At 39.9% G+C, this 22677-nt stretch overlaps 2 protein-coding genes across 2 annotated transcripts in view; one reads left to right on the top strand and one right to left on the bottom strand.

The window, feature by feature from the left end:
• The window catches only part of LOC119766072, a 34757-nt gene extending 27840 nt beyond the window's left edge, over nt 1–6917 (top strand). The window contains exon 3 of the mRNA XM_038250452.1: nt 6831–6917. Within this exon, the coding sequence (XP_038106380.1) occupies nt 6831–6917 (87 nt within the window). The remainder of the gene's footprint in view (nt 1–6830) is intronic.
• An 8378-nt stretch (nt 6918–15295) lies between these two features.
• LOC6050211 (toll-like receptor 7) lies at nt 15296–21485 on the bottom strand. The gene has a single exon (XM_001866820.2). The coding sequence runs from the start codon at nt 20748–20750 to the stop codon at nt 16914–16916; it is 3837 nt and encodes a 1278-aa protein (XP_001866855.2). The 5' UTR covers nt 20751–21485; the 3' UTR covers nt 15296–16913.
• Nucleotides 21486–22677: the final 1192 nt, after the last annotated feature.

Below are 22677 nucleotides of genomic sequence, written 5' to 3'. Positions count from 1 at the left end.
TAACAAAAAACCTTTCCAACGAGTCCAAAACATTGAAGATCTGGCAACCCTGTCTCGAGATATGGCCACTTAAGTGATATTGATGTACTTTTTGGAAGCCGGATCTCACTTAAATGTATGTAAACTATATCCGGAACTACCATCCGACCCATCGTTGGTTTGTTTATCAAAAGACCTTTCCAACGAGCCTAAAACATTGAAGATCTGGCAACCCTGTCTCGAGATATGGCCACTTAAGTGATATTGATGTACTTTTTGGAAGCCGGATCTCACTTAAATGTATGTAAACTAAGTCCGGGTCCACCATCCGACCCGTCGTTGGTTAGGTTATAAAAAAGACCTTTCCAACGAGTCCAAAACATTGAAGATCTGGCAACCCTGTCTCGAGATATGGCCACTTAAGTGATATTGATTTACTTTTTGGAAGCCGGATCTCACTTAAATGTATGTAAACTATGTCCGGGTCCATCACCCGACCCATCGTTGGTTATGTTAACAAAAAACCTTTCCAACGAGTCCAAAACATTGAAGATCTGGCAACCCTGTCTCGAGATATGGCCACTTAAGTGATATTGATGTACTTTTTGGAAGCCGGATCTCACTTAAATGTATGTAAACTAAGTCCGGGTCCACCATCCGACCCATCGTTGGTTATGTTTTCAAAAGACCTTTCCAACGAGTCCAAAACATTGAAGATCTGGCAACCCTGTCTCGAGATATGGCCACTTAAGTGATATTGATGTACTTTTTGGAAGCCGGATCTCACATAAATGTATGTAAACTATATCCGGAACTACCATCCGACCCATCGTTGGTTTGTTTATCAAAAGACCTTTCCAACGAGCCTAAAACATTGAAGATCTGGCAACCCTGTCTCGAGATATGGCCACTTAAGTGATATTGATGTACTTTTTGGAAGCCGGATCTCACTTAAATGTATGTAAACTAAGTCCGGGTCCACCATCCGACCCGTCGTTGGTTAGGTTATAAAAAAGACCTTTCCAAAGAGTTCAAAACATTGGAGATCTGGCAACCCTGTCTTGAGATATGTACACTTAAGTGATATTGATGTACTTTTTAACTCCGGATCTAAAAAAGAGATGAAATTTTTGTATCTGAAAGAGATGAAATTTCATATCAGCCATTGTTGGTAATAAGTGAGGAAGGCTCTAACCACATAGGTGGATTAAGTTAGTTTGTTTTTGTTTTTAATTTAACTTTTTGTCACTAAAACTTGCTTTGCAAAAAACACTTTGTTTATTTTTTTATTTTTTTATTCGTTTAAGGCAGTGGTAATCAACCTTTATTGATCCATTCCCCCCTTGGCTGAATTTCAGGAACATCGTTCCCCCCCAACTAATGGGTATCATTGCACAAATGTCATAATTTTGGTATTAATGTTTGCAGAATCTTTAAATTTTTCACAGCATTTAATTTTTTCTTCACTCGCAACAATTTACACATACTTGCAGCATTTTTAAAATGCATTTTCATTATCTGTTCATATTTAATGGAATGCAAAAGCTCCCGAAAAATCTTTTGCCTTCCTCACTGAGGTAAGGCTATAATCCTGCTCGAAAAATGAACTTTTGAAAAACAGCTCGTAGACCTATATTCATGTATACCTATCGACTCAGAATCGAAAACTGAACAAATGTCTGTGTGTGTGTGTGTGTGTGTATGTGTGTGCGTAAAATTCTTGCCAAGTTTTCTCGGCACTGGCTAATCCGATTTGAGTCAAACAAGTTGCATTCGATTTGTTTTGGTGCCCCATACTGCACTATTGAATTGTATGAAGATCCGATAAGAAGTTCAAAAGTTACGTATAAAAAAGTGTCTGAGTTGCGAATCAGGTGCTGGAATTTCAATGCCGGATCTCACTTATCTTTATGAAAACTATGTCCGGATCCATCATCCGACCCATCGTTAGTTAGGTTTGAAGATCTGGCAACGTTCAGTCTCAAGTTATGACCGCTTAAGTGACATTTGTGTATTTTTTTTATTGAGAAATAGATGGAATTGGTGTCCAAACTCATCATATCACCAAATGTTGGTAAAAAGTGAGGAAGGCGCCAATCACGTAGGTGGATTAAGTTAGTTTTTATTATAATCTTTTTATAAATGTTCCTGTATGTTGCAATATTATAAACACTAACAGTTTTAGTTTTTATCAATCACAGACAGAAATCATGACTGATATTTTATTTAAAGAAAATGACAAAATAGACTTCATATAATTTTTACAAAAGCTAATATTTGATGCTCGATTATTTTTCAAAGTAATGGAATTTTGCCCAAAACTATGCAAAAACTCCCAGGAATTAATTTGAATAATGTTCGAAAAAAACGAATCAACGCAAAACTTCACAAATATATTTTATAAAAAGCTTCCCAGTTGAAAAAAACTAAACTTAACAAAATCAAGGCAAAATTGACATAAAATAAAAATATTTTCAAAACATTCTCGTCTTGAAAGGAAATGAAATTTAGCTTGAATTTATTTTAAAAAAAATATTAGTTAAGCTAATTTTTGAAATTTATAACAAAATATGCTCATGTTTAAAATAATGTTTTTAATTATAAAATTATTTATGAAATTCCATTCTTCAAAAATTGCTCATGTTTGAGAGAATGCAAATATGAAAAAATGATGGTATTATTCAGAACAATGAGCATGAGTAAACTTTTTTGAATTTTAGGTTTTGTTAGCTATATTTTTGAAACACCTGCAAAGATAAAATAAAATAAAAATTGCTGTTGTATTTTATCATAGAAATTCCCATATATTTAAAATATATAGTGAACTTCACAGGTTATTTAAATACAATCAAAGATTTATATTTCTTTACAAATACGCATTGGATTTCTATAACATCGTCATTCCCCCCCCCCCCCAAGAACGGTCAAATTCCCCCCCAGGGGGGAATTCCTCACCGGTTGAGAAACACTGGTTTAAGGGGACATAAAATGCCAACTTTTCAGAAATTTCCAGGTAGTGCAAAAAATCTTTTACCGAGTAATGCATTTTCGAATCAACACTATTTTTTTTAAATCGAAATATGGGTCGCAATAATTTTTCAACTTCATTTTTCGATGTAAAATCAAATTTTCAAAAAGTAGGGTAGGGTAGTCATCAATGACACACTTTTGGTTTTTAAACTTCAACGATTTTTGTATTTTTATCATTAGCATGTTTTAAAGAGCTTTTTGTTGCATTTTCTTTCTTTTAATGTGTTCTAACACTGACCAAAATATGAGATCGATCCTACCTCTACCGCCAGAGTTATTCAACTGTCTCATTGTAGAAGCACTTGGCAGGAACAATGAGACAGCTGGGGAACAATGAGACACTCTATGAAAATCAATAGTTTTCTAGTAAAATATCATGTTTTGTATTGTTCCATTGCAGATGACTTGCTTTGAAGATTTTCAAGCAATTTTGTCAACATGAAACTTCAAATAACAACAGTTATACTAGAAAGTATTTAAATTTTGTAAAATCCATATATTTTACCAAATAACTTTATATTTTTGGTTAAATGAAGTTCAAACTCACTAAATATGCCAAAATTCACTTCCAATTCATGTTTTGAAAGATTTCCATAGATTTTGAAAAGTTTAATGAAGAAAAATCAATGTGTCTCATTGTTACCCATGGGCTGAAAGGAGTTGGAAACAATGAGACAGCCCTGGATTCTGGGTATATTTTAAATTTAGGCCAAACCTAATGAAAGGACATTGCAGCCCAACTAATGCCCTGTGAAATGACGAAAGAAATTAGGAGAAATATTAGTTTTTGTGTTAATGGCAGTCTATGAGTAAAAATGTAATTTTTAGTCATAATTTACTTTTACACCCCAGAATCAAACATGTATGAATAACTTTGCAAGGGAGCGTCCATAACCAAAGCCACTATTATGGCAGATGTGTATCTAGTAGACACACCTTTCCCCCAAATATGAGCCTGATTGGTTGAAACTACGTCTTGTGAGAGCCATTTTATCATTGTTCCCCGTGTCTCATTGATGACTACTCTACCCTACTTTAGTGAAATTTTCATAAAGTGCACCGTTTTCAAGATTTAGCCATATTTAGGATTTTTTTTTAATTGTCGCAGTTTTCCTTTTTTTTATTTAGTGCACATGTTTGCCCACTTTTGAAAGAAATGTTTTTGAAAAGCTGAGAAAATTCTCTATATTTTGCTTTTTTGAACTTTGTTGATACGACCTATAGTTGCTGAGATATTGCCAAGCAAAGGTTTAAAAAGCAGGAAAATTTATGTTTTTTAAGTCTCACCCAAACAACCCACCATTTTCTAACGTCGATATCTCAGCAACTAATGGTCCGATTTTCATTGTTTAAATATGAAACATTCGTGAAATTTTCCAATCTTTCCGATTTTTTTTTGTATTTTTTAATCCGGCTGAAACTGTTTTGGTTCCTTCGATATGGCAAAAGAAGCCATTTTACATCATTAGTTTGTCCATATAATTTTCTATACAAATTTGGTAGCTGTTCATACAAAAATGATGTATGAAAATTCTAAAATATATATCTTTTGAAGGAATTTTTTGATCGATTTGGTGTGTTGGACAAAGTTGTAGGTGGATGGATACGGACTACACTGAAAAAAATGACACACGGTAATTTTTTTGGTGATTTTTATTTTACTTTTTATCACTAAAACAATATTTTGATTTTTTTTATTTTCTGATATGTTTTAGAGGTCATCAAATGCCAACATTTCATAAATTTCCAGAATGGGCAAAAAATCTTTGACCGAGTTAGGAATGTTTGAATCAATATTGATATTTTCAAAATATCGACATATTGGTCGTAAAAAAATTTCAACTTCATTTTAAGAAGTAAAATCGAATTTGAATCAAAAAGTACAGTAGTGAAATTTTGATAAAGTGCACCGTTTTCTAGTTAAAGCTATTTTCAGGTATTTTTTTTTTTTGAAAATATCAGCAGTTTTTTATTTTTTTTAATTAGTACGCATTTATGAAAAACGCGTTTTGAAAATAAATAACTGCGAATATTTATACATAGATTTTACATCAAAAAATTAAGGCAAACAAATTTTGCGACCAGTTTTTCGATTTTTTGAAAACAATAATATTGATTCAACAATTCATCACTCGGTCAAAGATTTTTTGCCCATTCTGAATTTTTTTGTAAAGTTCGCATTAGATTTCCTCTAAACATATCAGAAAATAAAAAATTGTAGTGACAAAAAGTTAAATAAAAAATCTCCAAAAATGTTTTTACCATATTTCAATTTTTATTAGTGTAGTCCACCAAATCGATCAAAAAATTCCTTCAAGAGAAACAGATTTTTGAATTTTCATAAATCATTTTTGCATGGACAGCTGCCAAATTTGTATGGAAAATTATATGGACAAACTAATGATGCAAAATGGCTTCTTTGGGCATACCGAAGGCACCAAAATAGTTTTAGCCGGATTAGAAAATACAGAAAAAAAATCGATTGACAGAAATCTCAGAGAATTTCGTAGTAACAGTTCAATAGGGCGATTCTGCGTTTGTAAACAAGCAGTCTATCCCTTTTGTTCAAGTGACAGTTCTCGTCAAGTAAAAGTGGGATAAACTGCTTGTTTACAAACGCAGACTTGCCCTATTGAACTGTTGCTACGGAATTGCTCACATGTACTTTACAAATAAAAAATAGTTTTTTTTTCATAAAAATATAGTATTAAGTTGTCACTAACACCATTTTTTGCAGAAATCGATAGTTTGAAAATGCCTGTAAATCTGAAGATATTTTAGATTCATGTTTCAGTAACAATTCAAACTAGTTACCTAGAAACTTATTTTAACTGTCCTTGGTGTGAAATGGTGTAAAGAATCCGGTAATGCAGCCCGTTTTTCGATTCGAGCTAATTTTTATTGAGAAAATCTTGCCATTTTGAAAGTATTGAACTGCAGCTGCAGCATAAATGTATGGTATACGAGTAAGGTTAATATTTTGAGCCAAACTGCATCTAAATGCATATGGGATATGTATGTGATCAGGGGCAAATAATTAGATCTTTTATTATTTAATTTTTTTTTTGTCATTAAGGTAACCTTAGCCGTGTTAGGGTGGTCAAAAAAATTGTCATTTTCTTCGTTAAAAAAAAACCATTTTATGAAAAATCATAAATTCGCTCCAATATAACTGATTTTAGCTGTCTTGGACGCAAACGAAAGATGATAAGTTTGACTTTACGGGTCTAGTTATTTCGTCCAGGGAACCCCCAGTCCTATTTTGAGCCAAATCAAAGCACTTCAATAACCCCCCCCCCCCCCCTTCTTAAAAAACTTTTTTGTATGGAGCGTGGACAAGTTTTTTAAATCCCGCTGTAAAAATGCAAGTTTCCTTATCGTTTTCAAATCATCGCATGAAATAAATCAAAGCCAATAAAAAGCATGGCGTACATAAAATTCCAAAACGATCGCGCATAAACCTTGAAGTTTCGCCTTACCGTTATAATTACATCGTACTTCGAGATCAGATCACTCGGTGTCCCTCCGACCAGCACCATTAGATTGGATTGATGACCGTGGACACGTTGGTCTCTAATTCCATTCCATCAGTAACTGGCTGCTGCTGTCCAGTCCCTTTTTGCCACGTCTACACGATCGAGCAGGGCAGATCGATTGCACATATGTGTTGTTATGGGTGTGTGCAATTAAACTCCAGTCCAAGACATTTAAACCACGGACGCTCGAATTCCATTCTACGTCCAGCAGCAAATTGATCTAGTCCAATCACTGTCAAAGCGGTCTCAAGCATGTCAAGCCGCAACGCTCAGCACTGCCTGTAGCTGCTGAACGCAACAGTTCAAGTTCTGTGCCAGTTCGCGAAGGTGTGGTTCCCGTTCAGCAACAACAACATCAGCAGCAGATCTTGAGCCCGTACAAAATCACTGTAACTGATTAAATTGTGTCAACCTTGAGCTCTCCACTGCTCCGTTACAACCTGCTCTGCTCTGCTTGCCAGCCTGATGTAATACTTGACCGTTTCTCCGGGCAAGCTTGGACGGTGGCTCTTGGGAGGTATTTAGCAGGGGTAGGCATGAGGCAAGTGGCCACTTTCTTGGGCCACAAGTGCGCCTTTCACACACGATGGTCTCTGGCCAGGGGCTGTCGAGATGTAGTTCGCATGGAGCGATGACGACGTGGCTTCCCTCTGCCTCCTCCCTCACTAGGCCCTTGTGATGGTTGTCCAGCAGCAACAGTCTTTTTGGGCAGAACAAGATAAAATACGAGTTCTTCAAAAGCTTTTGGGGTTTGCGGGAGGTGAGGAAGCAGTGTTGCTAGATTTAATGAAAAATTGAACTTTGGCCAAATCTCATTTTTTTTAGCACTCGTCGTATTTATAATGCTCAGCATATGATTTTTAGATAGATGTCTCGTGCTGAAAAAACTTGTTCTACAAACTACTATTTTGAAGCATGCTATGTCTAAAAAAACTGTTTTATTTATATCTTTAAACCTTGCAATCTGGCAATTCTTGCCTCCCGCTGGAACTCGCTGACGAGTTCAAGTCCACATGCTGAACGCCTATGTGTGTGCTCCGTTGCGTTTAAGGCCACGGGAAAGGTGCTGCGTCGGTGCCGGCACACACACACACACGCCACACCAAAACACAACAAAAGCCCATCAACGAGTTCTCCATGGTTTCGAGGTCCACCGTCATCGTTGGTCACCGTCGCCGGACGGTCGTGAAAACGGGCCCCGATCAAAACGGACCAGTCAAAAGAAACTAGTTTATACTCTTTATTACTATTATTACCTTTATGTAATAAAATTAAAATAAAAAAAGCGAGAGAAAAATGTGAAATTAAAATAAAAACTCAATTCTCGGACATTTGTTGGACTCGCGTTCGGCGGTGGTCAAGGGGTGAGGCTGGTGGTTTGTACTATCATCAATTTTATGTGTGTTGTTTGGCCCAACTTTAACTTCCACTTCGACACAGAGTGAAACTGGAGTTGAGCAGCGAGCGCGCGCGGCGTGTGCGTAAGTGTGTTCTGTCATTTTTCATGTTATTATTTACAGCCCGCAGGTTGGGTGGCTTGGTCGTCAAAAGAGCGCAACACAGAAGCAGCGGAAGGATTGACAGCGGGAAGGGCTGAGGCACTCGACCAATTGCAAACGAGATCAAACTTTTATGTTCCTGAAGTGCGACCCGCATCGATCGGGTTTCAGATGGGTACGAGCAAATTGAAATGTTTTTATGTGTTCCACTTAGGTATTTAAACCAAATGGGTTAAATTTTTAAGATTATATGTGAAAATGAACTTTATTTCTATTAAAACATAGATTTGGAACACGATTATCTGAAATTTCGGTTGTCAAATGATTTATTTGGTTAATTCTGATAATCGAACACCATTCATAATAAAAATATACAAATAACAACTTTTCAGATTTGCTCTCAAAACTAAACCCCTACAGCAGCAGAAACCTGGTAACACCGATTGTCAGATTGCATTTTGTTTTACGCCGTCTAATGTTACTTCGCCCAATACCCTGAGGTTATGGCTTCCACACTGAGTGTGGAGCCCAGCATCGCCATTAGCATCAGACACCATCAGACCGTCAGACGGGGGCCTACACCAACCAACCCTCAAAGCCAAAGCCACCCATTTCAAGTCAGGCAGTCAAACCCGGCTGGAAACACCGGTTTTTGTGGGGCAAAATCCAGGGCAAAACCGTGTAGCGAAACCGAAACGTAAACGCACATTGCAACAAAATTGTGCGCTGCCGCTGCGGTTCCAAAATTGTTTCGGGAATCGCTACAAGTGATGGGAAATTTTTCCACGTGAAACAACTTGATTATTCGATCGGGGCGGTTAGAAATCGTATGAATTTTTGGGTGGGTTTTCTGCCTGGTTGGATGCACACACTTGGGAAAGCTGAGAGGGCGGAGGGTGATGTTTTTGAAGAGTGGAATTTGGTGCAGTCGCTACCTTAGTGAGTTAAATTTGAACAACTCAGTTTAGAAGATATCGGTTTTGGAAAGAAAACCTTAAAGAAATAATTTGAACATTCATTCTTTACAAAGTTGTTCTCTGGATCAAATCGGAAATGGGGTTTTCGGAAAATTCAAAACTCGGGAAAATTGGACGCCCTACTTGGAAATCATCGAATAATGTGTAAAATATCAACATCAGTTTCGAATACATTCAAATTAGCGGATATTTCGAATCCGCCCTGTACTTCCTATTTCCTGCAACCATAAATGGCATCAAGCAAAAGCATTTTACGGATTTCCCTTTAAAGAAATACACGAATTACTGAGTAACTATGGAATTACACGAATTACTACGGAATTACTAGGTAATTACGGAATTACAAGATTTAATGCAGAACTGCGGAGTGTTTTTTGGAATTACTTGTTCATAATTCGAATGATTCCGTATAAGCTACAACTTTGGTTCCTTACTTGAAAGTTAATAGGCAATAAATAGATTCATAAAAGGTTTATCGAGATTATCATTTATACAGTTATTTTCATTGTTTTATTATTTTAAAAAGTATGTTTTCACAAAAAATCATTTTGAAATTACCAGGATCACTGGAATTATTAGGAATTAAAAGGATAACTCTAGAAATACTGAGTAAATACGGAATCACAGAATTACTTGCTCAAACTCCAAGTAATTCCATATAAGTGACCAGTCTGACACGATGCTAGAAACCTCTTGTTTTCAACCACCTGTTTTCCGATTTTTCCATTGTCATTTTGATCAACTTTTGTTTTATGGATAAGGGCGTTGCAAATATTTTTTGAAGTTTATGTCCCTCGACTCATTTAAATTACATTTCAAAAGTGTTTTGAAATGCATTACACATGTGTCCAGTTGTGTTGCAATCAAAAATTTCAAAAATTTCTAAGTATTGACAAAAATTTTATTTTTTTTTAAGGAAAAAAAGGTTTTTGCGGTGATGTACATTGAAATTCCATAAAAGTTCTAAATATTTTTGAACGAGCCCAAACATGCTAAACATGATTATAAATGCAGAATAGGGCATTTTAGATGGATTTCGGTTGATTAGACTTCTATTTCCATTGATTTTTGATTTTTGATTCCATTGAGATTTTTGAGAAAAATATTTGTTTTGCCCCCTGATTTTGTGGACAATTTTTTAACATTCCAACGCCCAAGGCTCCAAAAAAAGTTGAAACGGTAACTTCAAGTCAATGGTTCTCGGGCATAACTCAACCAATCAAGATGATTCTTCTTTCCAGTGATTTGTAAGGATGTCTAGATAATTCTAGAACTTTGCAGAACTTAATTTGATCAAATCTATAATTTTTGCGATCATCGTTCCAACTTTTTTTTTTGCGTGTAAAAAAAAATTTGCCAAAAATTCCGCGGAGGCAATCGTTTTAAAAAAAGGTGGAAAGATATTTTCGGTCGCAGAAATTACAGATTTGTTCAAATCAAGTTCTGCAAAATTTTAGGATCATCTAGACATTCTTACAAATCACTGGAAACAAGAATCGTTCCGATTGGTTGAGTTATGCCCGAGAACCAGCAAGTTGAAGTTACCGTTCCACCTTTTTTGGGATGCTTGGGCGTCCGTGTAAGTTGGACATGCGTTGGGCGTTCCAGTGTTAAGGGGGGGGGGGGGATGGGCGACTGAAACTTTGAAAAAGGTTTGCAACGGCATAACTTTACTTCTGTTGTTTTATGTTTTTCTCTAATAATTTTTATTTTTTTGTAATTTTTTTTTAGTTTTGGGTAGGTAATTAAGTTTAACAAAGGCTAGCAACTCTTGTTGTTCAAAAATCCGTACACTTTGCCGATATGACACCATAGTATATCAGAAACTGTCAAGGAGTTATTTGGCTAAAATTGGAATTAAAATATAAAACTGTGTCGTTTTTGTAGCTAACTAATTTCACTATGTTATCAGACTAGCACGTTTAAAAATATTTACAAAATAAACCGTGATTTGCTGAATCAAATCATGTTCTTCCATATTTATGTTAAACGTTTAAAATTTTACGAAATGTCAAGTTAGCTTTTAGAAAAATATCGTTCTCAGTGTTTTCACGAAAACATTTCCAGCATTTGTTTTTGAAATGGTCTTATAAACATGTGAAACTTTTAGGACCTATTAATAAATAACTCTTGATTTGTTAATTCAAATTATCATCGATTTGTCCGAGCTTTAGAAAGCCTCTGTACTTTTATTAAATAAATATGTTTTGTAAGGAATTTACTAATCAACTTTGAACTGTAGAAAACCCGGAAAACTTAAAGACCCTAAAAAGGCAAATGCTCGTTTGGATACGTCAAACTTGGGTTCACATCGCCCAGTCTCCCTATTTAGAGTCCCTAGGAAAACTATCAAAGTTATCCCTTTAAGAGCGAGTTTTTCACCAATGTGTAACAGGTCGTATCGAGTTACTCCGATTTGGATGAAACTTTCAGCGTTTGTTTGTATATGCATGAGATGAACTCATGCCAAATATGAGCCCTCTACGACAAAGGGAAGTGGGGTAAAACGGGCTTTGAAGTTTAGGGTCAAAACAACATAAAAAATCTTAAAATTGCTCGCATTTCCGTAAAACTTCATCAATTCCAACTCTCTTAGATGCATTCGAAAGGTCTTTTGAAGCACTTTAAAATGTTCCATAGACATCCAGGATTGGTTTGACTTTTTCTCTTAGCTTTTGCAAATTACTGTCAAAAATGGATTTTTTTAAAACCTTAATATCTTTTTGCAACAGCCTCCAACACCCATACTCCCAAAGGTCAAAAGATAGGTAATTTCATGGACTATAAGCCTATGATATTAACTTTTTGGCCAATCGCAGTTTTTCTCATAGTTTTTCGATTTTTCTACAACAAACATTTTACAACGTTAGTTTTTGCCCAAAAGCTATGAGAAAAAGTCAAACCAATCCTGGATGTCTAGATTTTGAAGGGCTTTAAAATACCATTCGAATGCATCTAAGAGAGCTGGAATTGATGAAGTTTTACGGAAATGCGAGCAATTTTAACATTTTTCATGTTTTTTGGACCTCAAACTTCAATGCCCGTTTAACCCCTTTTCCCTTTGTCGTAGAGGGCTCATATTTGGCATGAGTTCATCTCATGTATAGACAAACAAATGCTGAAAGTTTCATCCAAATCGGAGCACCTCGATACGACCTCTAGAACAAACCGAGCAGAATCTACAAATACTGCCTCTTAAAATCAAACTGACAGTTAAATCTAAAAGTCCTAATAGCAAAAGATTTAGCCAAATCTAAAAAATCAATTCAATTTTAAACAAAGTTATAAAAATTCCGAACAAATCTATATTAGGCAAAAAATTCGTACAAAATTCCGGCATGTTAAAAATCCGTGAAGAGGGTCAAAAATCCGTGCGGTAAGGAAAAAGTCCGTACAGTTGGTAGCCTTTATTTTATCTAATTCGCTGATTTTCTAAATTTTGTTATCAACTTTTAAATTTTTTGTGTTTTCCAATTTCATAATATTCGTTTTAAAGTTGTAACAAAGTTTTTTATGACATAATCTCGAACATTACAAATTTACTATATACTTATAAGTTTATAAAAACCCTGGAAAAACAATTATTTTCAAACATTGCCAAAGTCAGATCAAACAAGTCAAATAATTAAATTTAAGATGTTCTACAAACATTAGAGTTCTAGGGAAAAATTTCGAATAATTTTGCAACCAAAATATGTTTTCTACTTAAAACATTATCAGTTTCATGCTTTTTAGTTAAAAGAATTCAAATGAGACGAAGTGAAAGAAAATGCAGTTTCTTCATGATAAAATATTCTACGAATCTCAAAGTTAGGTTTGCAGTTGGTTTTTTTCTGATTCTAAAAAAAAAATTGAAAGAAATGATCACTATGATTCTAACTTTTTTAAGGGCTATAAAAAGTGGACATTTGTTTTCACGTTAATTTCTTATTTACTTCAAATTGAACGCTATTGTACATTTATGCCTATTCTGCGCTTTCTACCCCCTTAGAATTATCAATAATAAATAATGAATCAGGGAACAAAAAAGGGTAAATCGGAAATTTTCTTTGAAAAAATATACTTTTATGGATAGATTGTTCATAGATTGTTAAACGTTAAATTTAACCATTCTGAAAATTCCAACAAATAATTTAGCAAAGTTTTCAACAAAAATACAGGGACGTGAATCTTAAGAGAAAAAACTTCATAAACTCAAAAAAATTGTACTTTTTTTAATACCTGATATTATGTTGAAAACATTTTGAGATACTTTTTATTTGAATGTTATGTTTGAAATTTAAAATCTATATTTTTTTTTGTTTTTGGCTAGGGATTTAAAATTACTTTGGAATTTATTGAAAAAGAAAAACAAACAAAAAATTTACAGTATTTTTGAAAACTTGAAACTTTCCTTCCATGATAATTAAATAACATTGTTTATCTGCTCCATTTCATTGATCATGCTGTTGTCAAACCTCAAACATGCAACAAAAGTTGCTCCATGAAGTCATCTTCTTATAATTTTGAACATTTAAAAATGTTAAATAATGGATTTTGGCGCTTTTTTAGATCGAAGCCCACCTAGGGTGTTGGAAAACCAATTTTATGTTTTTGAATTTTATTTCTTCGTCATATTAATTATCATTAAATACATAAATTGAATTATTTTTCTTTAGAATGCTTTTCTCGCCCAGGTTTTATTTAATGTTGTTCTATTTAAAACGTTTTAAATTTTTCTGAGATCAGGGTTTTCTGGATCAAAATAAACAATAATACAGCAATTATCCATGAAAACATTCCGTCAAAAAAAAAAAAAAACTGCTCGAACCGTTCCCATAAATTGCTATTTGTGCTAAGCTTAAACCAATTTTGGACCTCTGGGTCGCAATTTTTTTAATGGTTATTTTATTAGTTAAAAATAAGTGGATACTTCAAAAAATCTAACATTTGAAAAAGTCATAGGCGTACATGAAAATTTCGTTTTTACGATGTCCATTATATGAAAATATTTCTATCGGATTTCATGGGAAATTAATGAATTAAAAATGGACACAAAAGATATCCATCAAACATGTTCTTATTAAACAGAAAATAGTTTGATGGAACGGAAAATCGTTTATTTTATTTTGATCGTTAAGTTAGACAAACGTTTTTCTATTTTTACAATTAGCTTTTAACTTATACCTTGCGTAACATATTTCTTTCCGCAAAAATCAAATAAATACCAACCAATAATTAATTTCAAAATCTTTAACGCATGGAAACAGTAATTTAAACATTGTTTGATTTCAAGAATCAAAAGGATCAAAGCTAAAGAGATAAGCTAAAATATCTCAAACAGACAAACTATCTCGCAATAATCGCTACATTATGCAAAAACCCTCTTCTAAAGGCATCGGTACCCGCGATTCGCTTCGACATTACTCAACTTTTAATTCATCGTTATTATCGTAAGCTCGAGGAAAATTCGGAGGAAAAAGGTTAGTGTTATTTTACTGAGTTTTTTTTCTTCATTTCTTTCGCGAAACGCCAACCCAAAAAAAGCAATACAAGCTTCCGTCGTTTGCACTTATTTATTTATTTATTGTACCAATTGTACTCCTCTCTCCTTCCCCCGGAAAATGATTACGAAACCGAACCATATCTTTGCGTATATCCACATTGTATACTCACTCAATCCGATCCAATCCGTTATACCTTACCCCCAGGATTCAGCGCCAGAGCACAACTCACTTTGCTGCTCTCTCATCTGCATCGCATTAATCCAATTTTGCATTTCATAAAGCTCCCGCGAAGCATCACTTCACTTCCACCAATATCACTTACCCCTTTACTCTTCAACGACCGATCGAAAGGCATTAATTTCACTCACACAAACAGAAATCACTAGCCACTGACTGAAAAAAAAAAGTTCGCCAGCACGCGAACTTCGCGCGCTCATCGCGAAACCGAACTCATTATTTTGTTTTCGAACTTTTTTTTTTATTTTTTCCATTGTTGTTGTTGCAAAGCTCGCGGAAATGACAGCAACACAAACAGAGCAACCGGCGACAACGACAAAACAAGTGGAAACGGCAACAAAGACAACGCAGAGTGGACCAAAGCGAACGACGACGCAAAGAGGAGGAGATAACAACGAGAGCGAAAAAACGGACGGACGACGCCGAGATTGGAACACAGGACGAAATTGGAGCGGAGGGGGCGCAGAAAAGAAAAGAATGTTGTTTTATATTGATTAATTAATTTTTTAGTTTTATTTATTTTTTTCGATTTTCTATATACGGTTTTTTTCTTTGTGTAGCTCTGGCTTGTTTTGACTTACAGAAAAGAAGCTTGGTTTAGTTTGTTTGTTTTCACGAGTTTTTTGATGTTCTGTTTTATTCACTTATCGGGTTTCTTCTGATCTGATTCATTTCTGCCTTAATATATACACACAGGTTAAGGTGTAACATTTTAATTAGTCAGTCTGGTCACACGATTTGCTCTGGCTGTGTATTACTCTCTTATAGAATCTGCTCCTAGTTTTGCTCGACTTTTGTGTATGATAACTCTTTAGCTTTCTTCTTCTGCTTTCTCGGCGCGCGCTATAGCTCTTTCTCCTTAACATTAATACTTTTTACATAGTTTGCATTTGTGTGTGTGTTTTTGTGTTTGTATGTGCATGCCTTCAGCTCGTATGTTTGTCTCTGTTTTCCCTAGGTAGGCATCAATATTTACAGTGTTTTTTTCCTGTGTTTGTGAAAAATAACCGTTTTATCATACAGCTGCTGCAGGTTCAATATTTAACACTAATATTCGCTCGTATCAGTCCCTTTCCATCGCATTGCGGCACAATTTTCATTCATTACTCCTTTTTTGTGTGTAAGTGTTAAATTTTAGTTCAACGATTTTTGCGCATGATAGCAAAAAGCCCTAAACACTAAACCAACAGTTAGTTTGTATGCCTCAAACACTCCCTTCAATTTGTTTTTTTTTTCTCTCGCACACTTCATTTTACGTTCGCAAACAAACGGAAAATGAGAGCGTCCACCCAATTAAATAGCAATAAATAATTTAAATAATAATTACAGCGAAAACAATAAAGAAACCCAGGGAAAAAGGACGCACAAACAACAAGCAGGATTAGAACTGTCACGTTTTGTTTTGTTGTTTCCGAAACTTCAATTTTTACACAAACTTAATGAGCAAACTTTAATACCTCGTTTATCGTTTTTTTCGGGTTAAATTTTGATTCTATTTCTTTTCGTTTTTAGAGTGTAACGCAAAAACATAACCTCATTTGTTCGGAACACTTTTTGTTGCTGCCAGCGCACAGTTTGCACTTCACTCTAACTATTGGTAATTTAAATATTTAAAACTGTAATTAAAATGCACGTTTTTTTCGTTTTGTTTACCTCTATGGAGCAGTGTAAAAAACTATTACTTTTTTTGCGTTTGTGTGTTTCAGTTTTTTTTTGTGGTTGTTGTGTGGCAATAGTAGTTAGTAGTATTTTTTTTGCGGTAGCAGTATTTTTTTCTCGAGTGGTTTTCCCAAACTATATCGGTTGTCATTTTGTTTGCTGCAGCATTATTATCATTAAAACTTATAAAATACGATATCACAAATATTTTTCACCTCGTCTTCACTTGCTTTTCATGTTTTGTAGGGTAGCGTGTAACAACTTCACCTCCTAATACTCCGAGTTTCATCTCTTTATACATAATTTAGCACTTTTTTCCACCTTCTCTCCCGCTTGTTCACCGACTTTAAATTCTTTCGATTAATTTTCCACTTCACATAGCGCTACAGTAATATGGTACAGACTAACTATTTACACACACATTCGCGACATATTCTACATCACTTGACTATTTCGGTGCCGCTTTCTGGCGGTGGTCATCGAGGCGGTCCGGGACCTGGGAAGCCGCCCCTAGACCAGGTACGCCTGCACGTGGTGTCCATGGGGCATGGTGTTCTGGCCACCACCGCCACCGGGTCGCCACGTTGACGACGGTCGGTGCACTCCGGGAACCATGTTTTCGCACTCCAGCGTGCTGTAGTCGGAATCGATGCTGGAGTAGATGTGTTCACTCGGCGGTCGCTGGGGCAGCTCGACCATGCCACGGCGCGATGGTCGTGGACTGGGGGTGGCCGTGGTCGCCGAAGAGTAGTTGGCCTCGTCGATTTCTGGACAGTAGGCGGGGGGTGCCTGCCGGAACATGACTCCAGCGGGGCCGTTGGCGCCGCTTGTCTGCTTGACCCGCTCGTGGTGGTCGATGGTGTAGTTGTTGCCCCGGTAGGGCGCCTCCACGGGCAGGGCGTACCGCAGCTTTTCCCAAAAGTGCCGATCGCTGCGCTTGATCCGGTTGACGGTGGCCGTCTTCAGGTAAGGAACTAGCTCGACGTCGTTTTCCGCCTCCAGAAGGACGCCCACTTCCTCCAGCACCACCAGCTTGTGGGGTCGACCTCGCAGGGCATCGTGCACCGCCCGCCGAAGTTCGCACCGGCTCCACTCGGTTTGGAGGAAGTTACGCGACAGGAGCATCACTATCCGGCGCGAGGCACGGGAAGCCTCCAGCAACTGCAGGTGCGAGGCGTCCTCAGAGAGGTCACGATGCTGAAGGCACAACCGCAGCGGAGGCCGTCCATTTTCCAACTCGGCGGCAATGTTCCGCGCTACGTACTCGGCGTCCTTCGCCGAGTAGATAAAGATGGCGTCGTACAGTTTTTCCGAATCTTCACATCGCGGACCAAACACTCGCACTCCGTACCGGGAAAACAGCCAGAACCTCAACGGTTCACGAAAGATAAACATCACGAGCACAAACACTAGCAGGCACGCGATGATGAGGGCCGCGGCCAGCAGGAAGATGTACGTTTCGGACAGCCGATCCGGCAGCACTGAACTGCCCGCGTAGTAATCACTGCAGCTAGCCGTCACGTTAAAGTCCAGATCGCGGTGGATGCCATCGTCGACGCAGTAAATGTCCTGCATGTCTTGGATAATGACGGCGTTGTCGGCGACGAACGACGTCAGCTCCTGCATAAACCGACACCGACAGCTCCAGTAATTACGCCCCAGTGAGAGCGCCTGCAAGCTTTGCAGCTGCGTGGCCTGAAGCTGGGCCATCGGAATCGTGGTCAACCGGTTGCCATCGATCCGGAGCACCTGCAGCGAGTACAGCGGGGCGAACGAGTTGTTCGCGATCACCGAGATCATGTTGTTCTGCAGGTACAGCTCCTTCAGCAGGCCCAGATTCTCAAACTCGTAACCGTGAATCTTTTGGATGGCGTTATCTTCCAGATGGAGCACCTGAAGGGCGGTCAATCCGGCAAAGGTGCGATTTTGGATCGTGATAATCTTGCTCGCGTTCGCAAACAGCACTTTCAGATTTTTGCGTCCGATAAAGACATGGTTCTGCAGCTCCGGATAGTCGTTGCCGTCCATGTACACCTCGGTCGCGTCCATCGGAACCGGTTTCGCGAGTGCGGCCCGCTGGTTCCCGCAGTCGACCACGTTCGTGCCCCAGGTTTGGTCGTGGTAGCACGTACAATTGGTCGGACAGGTCATCTCACAGTCACACGCGTCAAAATCACAGCAATGGCACAGGGCGAAACAGTGCGTTTCGTATTTACACAGAAAGTCCTTTGGTTTCAGGGACACGATCGGCCGAACCGGGGAGCCCCGCGCGTGTGGCATGATACACTCCACGTTGGGCAGGTCCATGATTTTCGGGTGCTGCCGGGCGGTCAGATTGTTTACCCGCTGCATCCACTCCATCGAGCAGTCACACTCGAACGGGTTTCCACCGAGGTAGAACTCGGGCAGTGGTTTGTCCGCTGGCTGCGGTGCCACCCGGAGCTGGTGCAGCTGCAGCTTTTTCAGCGAATTAGCGTACAGATCAACGCGCTCCAAATTAATTTTATCGATGAACGTGTTCGCGTGGATGGTGCTAATGTGGTTATCGTTGATAAATAGCAGCTCCACACTGTTCGGCACGTTCATCGGGCCAATGTCGGTGAGGCGGTTGTGGCTCGCGTCCAGCGTTTTCACTTTGATTTCCTCCTGCAGCTTGTAGTAGTTGCCCAGCGACTCGATGTAATTACCGTGGATGTCCAACCACTTGAGATTGCTCGGGATGAACGCGTAATCGAACCACACCAGATGGTTCTCGGCCAGGTTAAGCCACAGCAGTGACGAGAGCGTGGCGAAAATTCCATTTATGTCGGTCAGGAAGTTTCCGTCCAGCCGAATCGCCTCGATGTCCAAATTTTTGTCAAACGAGCCCCGCTCGATGTTCTGGACGCGGTTCTTCGCCAGATTCAGCACACTGAGCCGTGGCAGGTCGGTAAACATGCCGATGGTAATATTCTCGATCTGATTGTCGATCATGCGAAGTCCGGTCAGTTGGTTCAGGTTGGAGAACGTTCCGTTCTCGATGTAGTTAATTTGGTTTTCGCCCAAATCCAGCGCTCGCAGCACCGACAAATCACGAATGGCATGGGGCACTTCGCTAAGCTGGTTCGAGCTTAGATCGAGCTCTTTGAGGTCGGAGCAATTTTTAAACACATTACGCTCGACGATGCTGATCAAATTGTTGTTCAGGGTCAGCTTGGACAGCACGTAGAGGCCGTTAAACAGCCGGTCGTCCAACGTGTGGAGGCGGTTTTCGGCCAGATTGAGCGTGTGCAAATTGTACAGCGGCAGGAACGCGTTGTCCTCGATGTAGCCGATCGAGTTGTTGCGGAGGTCCAAAATTTGCAGGAAGTACAGCTCCTTGAACGTTTTCGAGTCGATGCGGGTGAGCGCATTATGGGCGAGATTAAGCACGACCAGACGGATCAACCCGGAGAAGGTTCCGTTGTCGACGTGGTGCGAGGACAGCTGGTTGCGGGACAGGTCCAGCACCAGCAGCTGCTCCAGCCGGTGGAACAGTCCCCGTGGAAGCTCGTACAGCTGGTTGCCTTGAAGGTGGATTTCGCGCAGCTCGCGGGAACCCGCCAACAGGCCAGCCGGCAGCGTTTCCAGATGGTTGTAGCTGAGATTGAGTGTCCGCAGCGAACTCAAACCAGCCAGCGCTTCACCGTGCAACTCCGTAATGTTGTTGTACTCGAGGTTCAGGTGCTGCAATCGGCGCAGCCGAGACACACCCCAATTTTCCGGAATCTTCATAATCTCGTTATAGCTCAGGTTGAGCGTTTGCACTTCCGACCCACCACTGCACGTCTTCCCCGCGAGACCCAGACTCTCGGTGGCCCGAATGCGATTGTTCGTCAGGTTGAGCACTTTCAAGTTTGTCAGCGGACACAGAAAGCCCTCCGGCAGGCCACGAATGTTGTTATCACTCAAGTCCAGCGACTGCAGTTCCTTCAGTCCCTGCATCGACGCACTTTGCAGTTCCAGCACTTTCCCCGCACCCCACTCGTAGTTCCGGGTGTTTACACTGAGCTTCTTCAGACCCAACAGCCCGTCGAACGCTCCCTCCGGAAGCTGCAACAGCTTGCAGGCTTCAATCTTCAGCTCGCTCAAGCTCGCGAGCCGCACAAACGAATTCTGCGCCGGTAATTGACTTTCGAACAGAATCAACTCACTACACTGAACGTCCAGCCGGGACGCGCCCTCGGCCCCTTGTAGGTCCAGCCCGGTGCGCTCGATTGTCCGCAGACGGCACGTCACACTGGCCTTCTCGTACTCCCAGTTGCACTGCGAGCCGAACGCCACCGTCAGCAGCGCCCCCAGCACCACCAGAGTCCTGAGGTGCTCCATTTCTTGCGTGTTTTCTTCCTCTTTTCCTCAGAGTCACCAAACAAACTCGCCTCGAACTACACTTCGAGACCACTATTTGCCTATCGCTAGCTTCAAACTACGTTTCTTCGCTATCATAAATTAAACATTTTTGAACTGCTTGCTTCGCTTCTTCCCGAGAGTGCTGCCTGCCGCTACTCTCGTTTGCTGCTGCTGCTGTTATCGATTTTCTGTGTGTGTGGTTCCGAATCGGAAACGGAACTCGAACCCGAACTCCGAAATGCTGGTCAAACCCCAACTCGTACACAAAACGGCACACGATTTTCCAATCTTTCACCCCGTTCGTTGATTATTTCATTTTTTTTCTTCACAGCTACTCCAAAAACTTCTTTTCCGCTCCGCGAGAGCTTTCTGGGGCCTGCTTTTATTATTCAGTTCATTTCACACGGGAGCCCACATTTCGTTTCGTTCGACGACGACACAAGAAGAGGTTGTTATAATTTTCATGTTGTTCTTCACTTCTGCTGCCCCGCGCGCTACGTTCGGTAATTCTTGGTATCTGCTCTGCTGCTGCTGTTTCCTCTCTTCTTTCTTCCAGCAGCAATTAAAGAACTTGCTTCACAGTCACTCGTTGTTGTTGTTGTTGCTTCGACTGCTCTGCTGTAATAATAACCGAACCCGAACACCCAAAACTCTGACTGAAACGGGCGTGGAGGACGATATGCAATGTGCGTCTATTCTGCGCGACGATCCGACTCTAACTAAACTGGCAGTGGTCGGACGGCAACGACTGTGCCGCTAGCTCTGCACGAGAGTGCGAATCGGCGTGGAATGGCGGAATCGTGTTCGGGTTCGGCTCGGGTCCGGTTTCGGGCTGGTTCACGCGGTGGCCACCGTCTCGGGTGGTGGCAGCACCTGACGGTCCTCTTCTCACGGGCAGGTCGGTCGGAAGGCATTTGTCAACTCTCTTGTGGTGTGGTGGTGCCTAAGCCGCCAACTCTCGGGCCCATGGAAGAAGGGTGAAGCAGAAGCAGAAGAAGGAGGCAGTAAATGATGGAAAACTATATCGCATGCAGTTTGGTTTCGGTTGTTCGCTTTGTGGTCCCTCGCGTTCGTGCCCGTAATGCCCGCGAGAGTGCAGCACCTTACGGGGTGCGCGCTGAACATTGGCGGGTACCCGCTTGGTCGGCACAGTACTTGGCGAACGTCATAAATATTATGTATTTATGCAAATCAGTTTTTGTTTGAGAATGTGATATCGGTCGGTCCGGATCGGCGCGACCGGGTCGCCAGGACCCGCGCGCTGTATATGTTTCGATAATTTTAGAATCGTGATTTGGAATCATAATTACACATAAATGTCACGCTCGCGGCTCGGTTCCCCAATAACTCCTTCAAGTTCGTCGGTGTCGCGGGAAATTTTGTGTACCCCCCTCCGAGGGGTCCTCCTGGAGACCTTGCATGTCGCGCAGAAATTCAATTAATTCTCACGACGTCACCGGGCGCGATACTTCGGGCTGAACTCGACACTGAAAATCATCGTCTATTGAGCTGTCACTTGGACGTTGGCCACGTATGGTCGTCGTTGTCGTCTTGGTTTGACCCCTTTTTAATTGAGCCAATAATGGGAAAGGCCCAGCGATGAATATCGACGTTCATTGGAAACGACCTCACGGATGGGGGAAAGATCGATGGATTTTGGTGAGGTTTTGGCGCGGGGTCGAAGAAATGGACACTTCCACGCCCGGGATAAGGCTTAGTGGGCAAACAATTGATATTAATTGAAATAACAACTTTAACCCCGGCGCGAGTATCGCGCGCAAGAAGAGTGATTGATTGCCTCTTTTTTCGTCGTTGGACGAGTCTTTGGAGATTAGGAAATTCTTCGCCGGGAAGGGTTTGCTGCTAAAACTGTCCGGAAAGGGCTGAGAGTGATGATGCTGAAGGT

Source organism: Culex quinquefasciatus, chromosome 2, assembly GCF_015732765.1.
Source record: "Culex quinquefasciatus strain JHB chromosome 2, VPISU_Cqui_1.0_pri_paternal, whole genome shotgun sequence".
Taxonomy (NCBI): Eukaryota; Metazoa; Arthropoda; class Insecta; order Diptera; family Culicidae; genus Culex; species Culex quinquefasciatus.
Note: the sequence above shows the minus strand (reverse complement) of the source record. Positions and strands in the feature narration are given on the sequence as shown.

What these genes read in the sequence shown, in the direction of transcription:
- LOC6050211 (XM_001866820.2), bottom strand. Translation starts at nt 20,750, where the DNA reads ATGGAGCACCTCAGGACTCTGGTGGTGCTGGGGGCGCTGCTGACGGTG.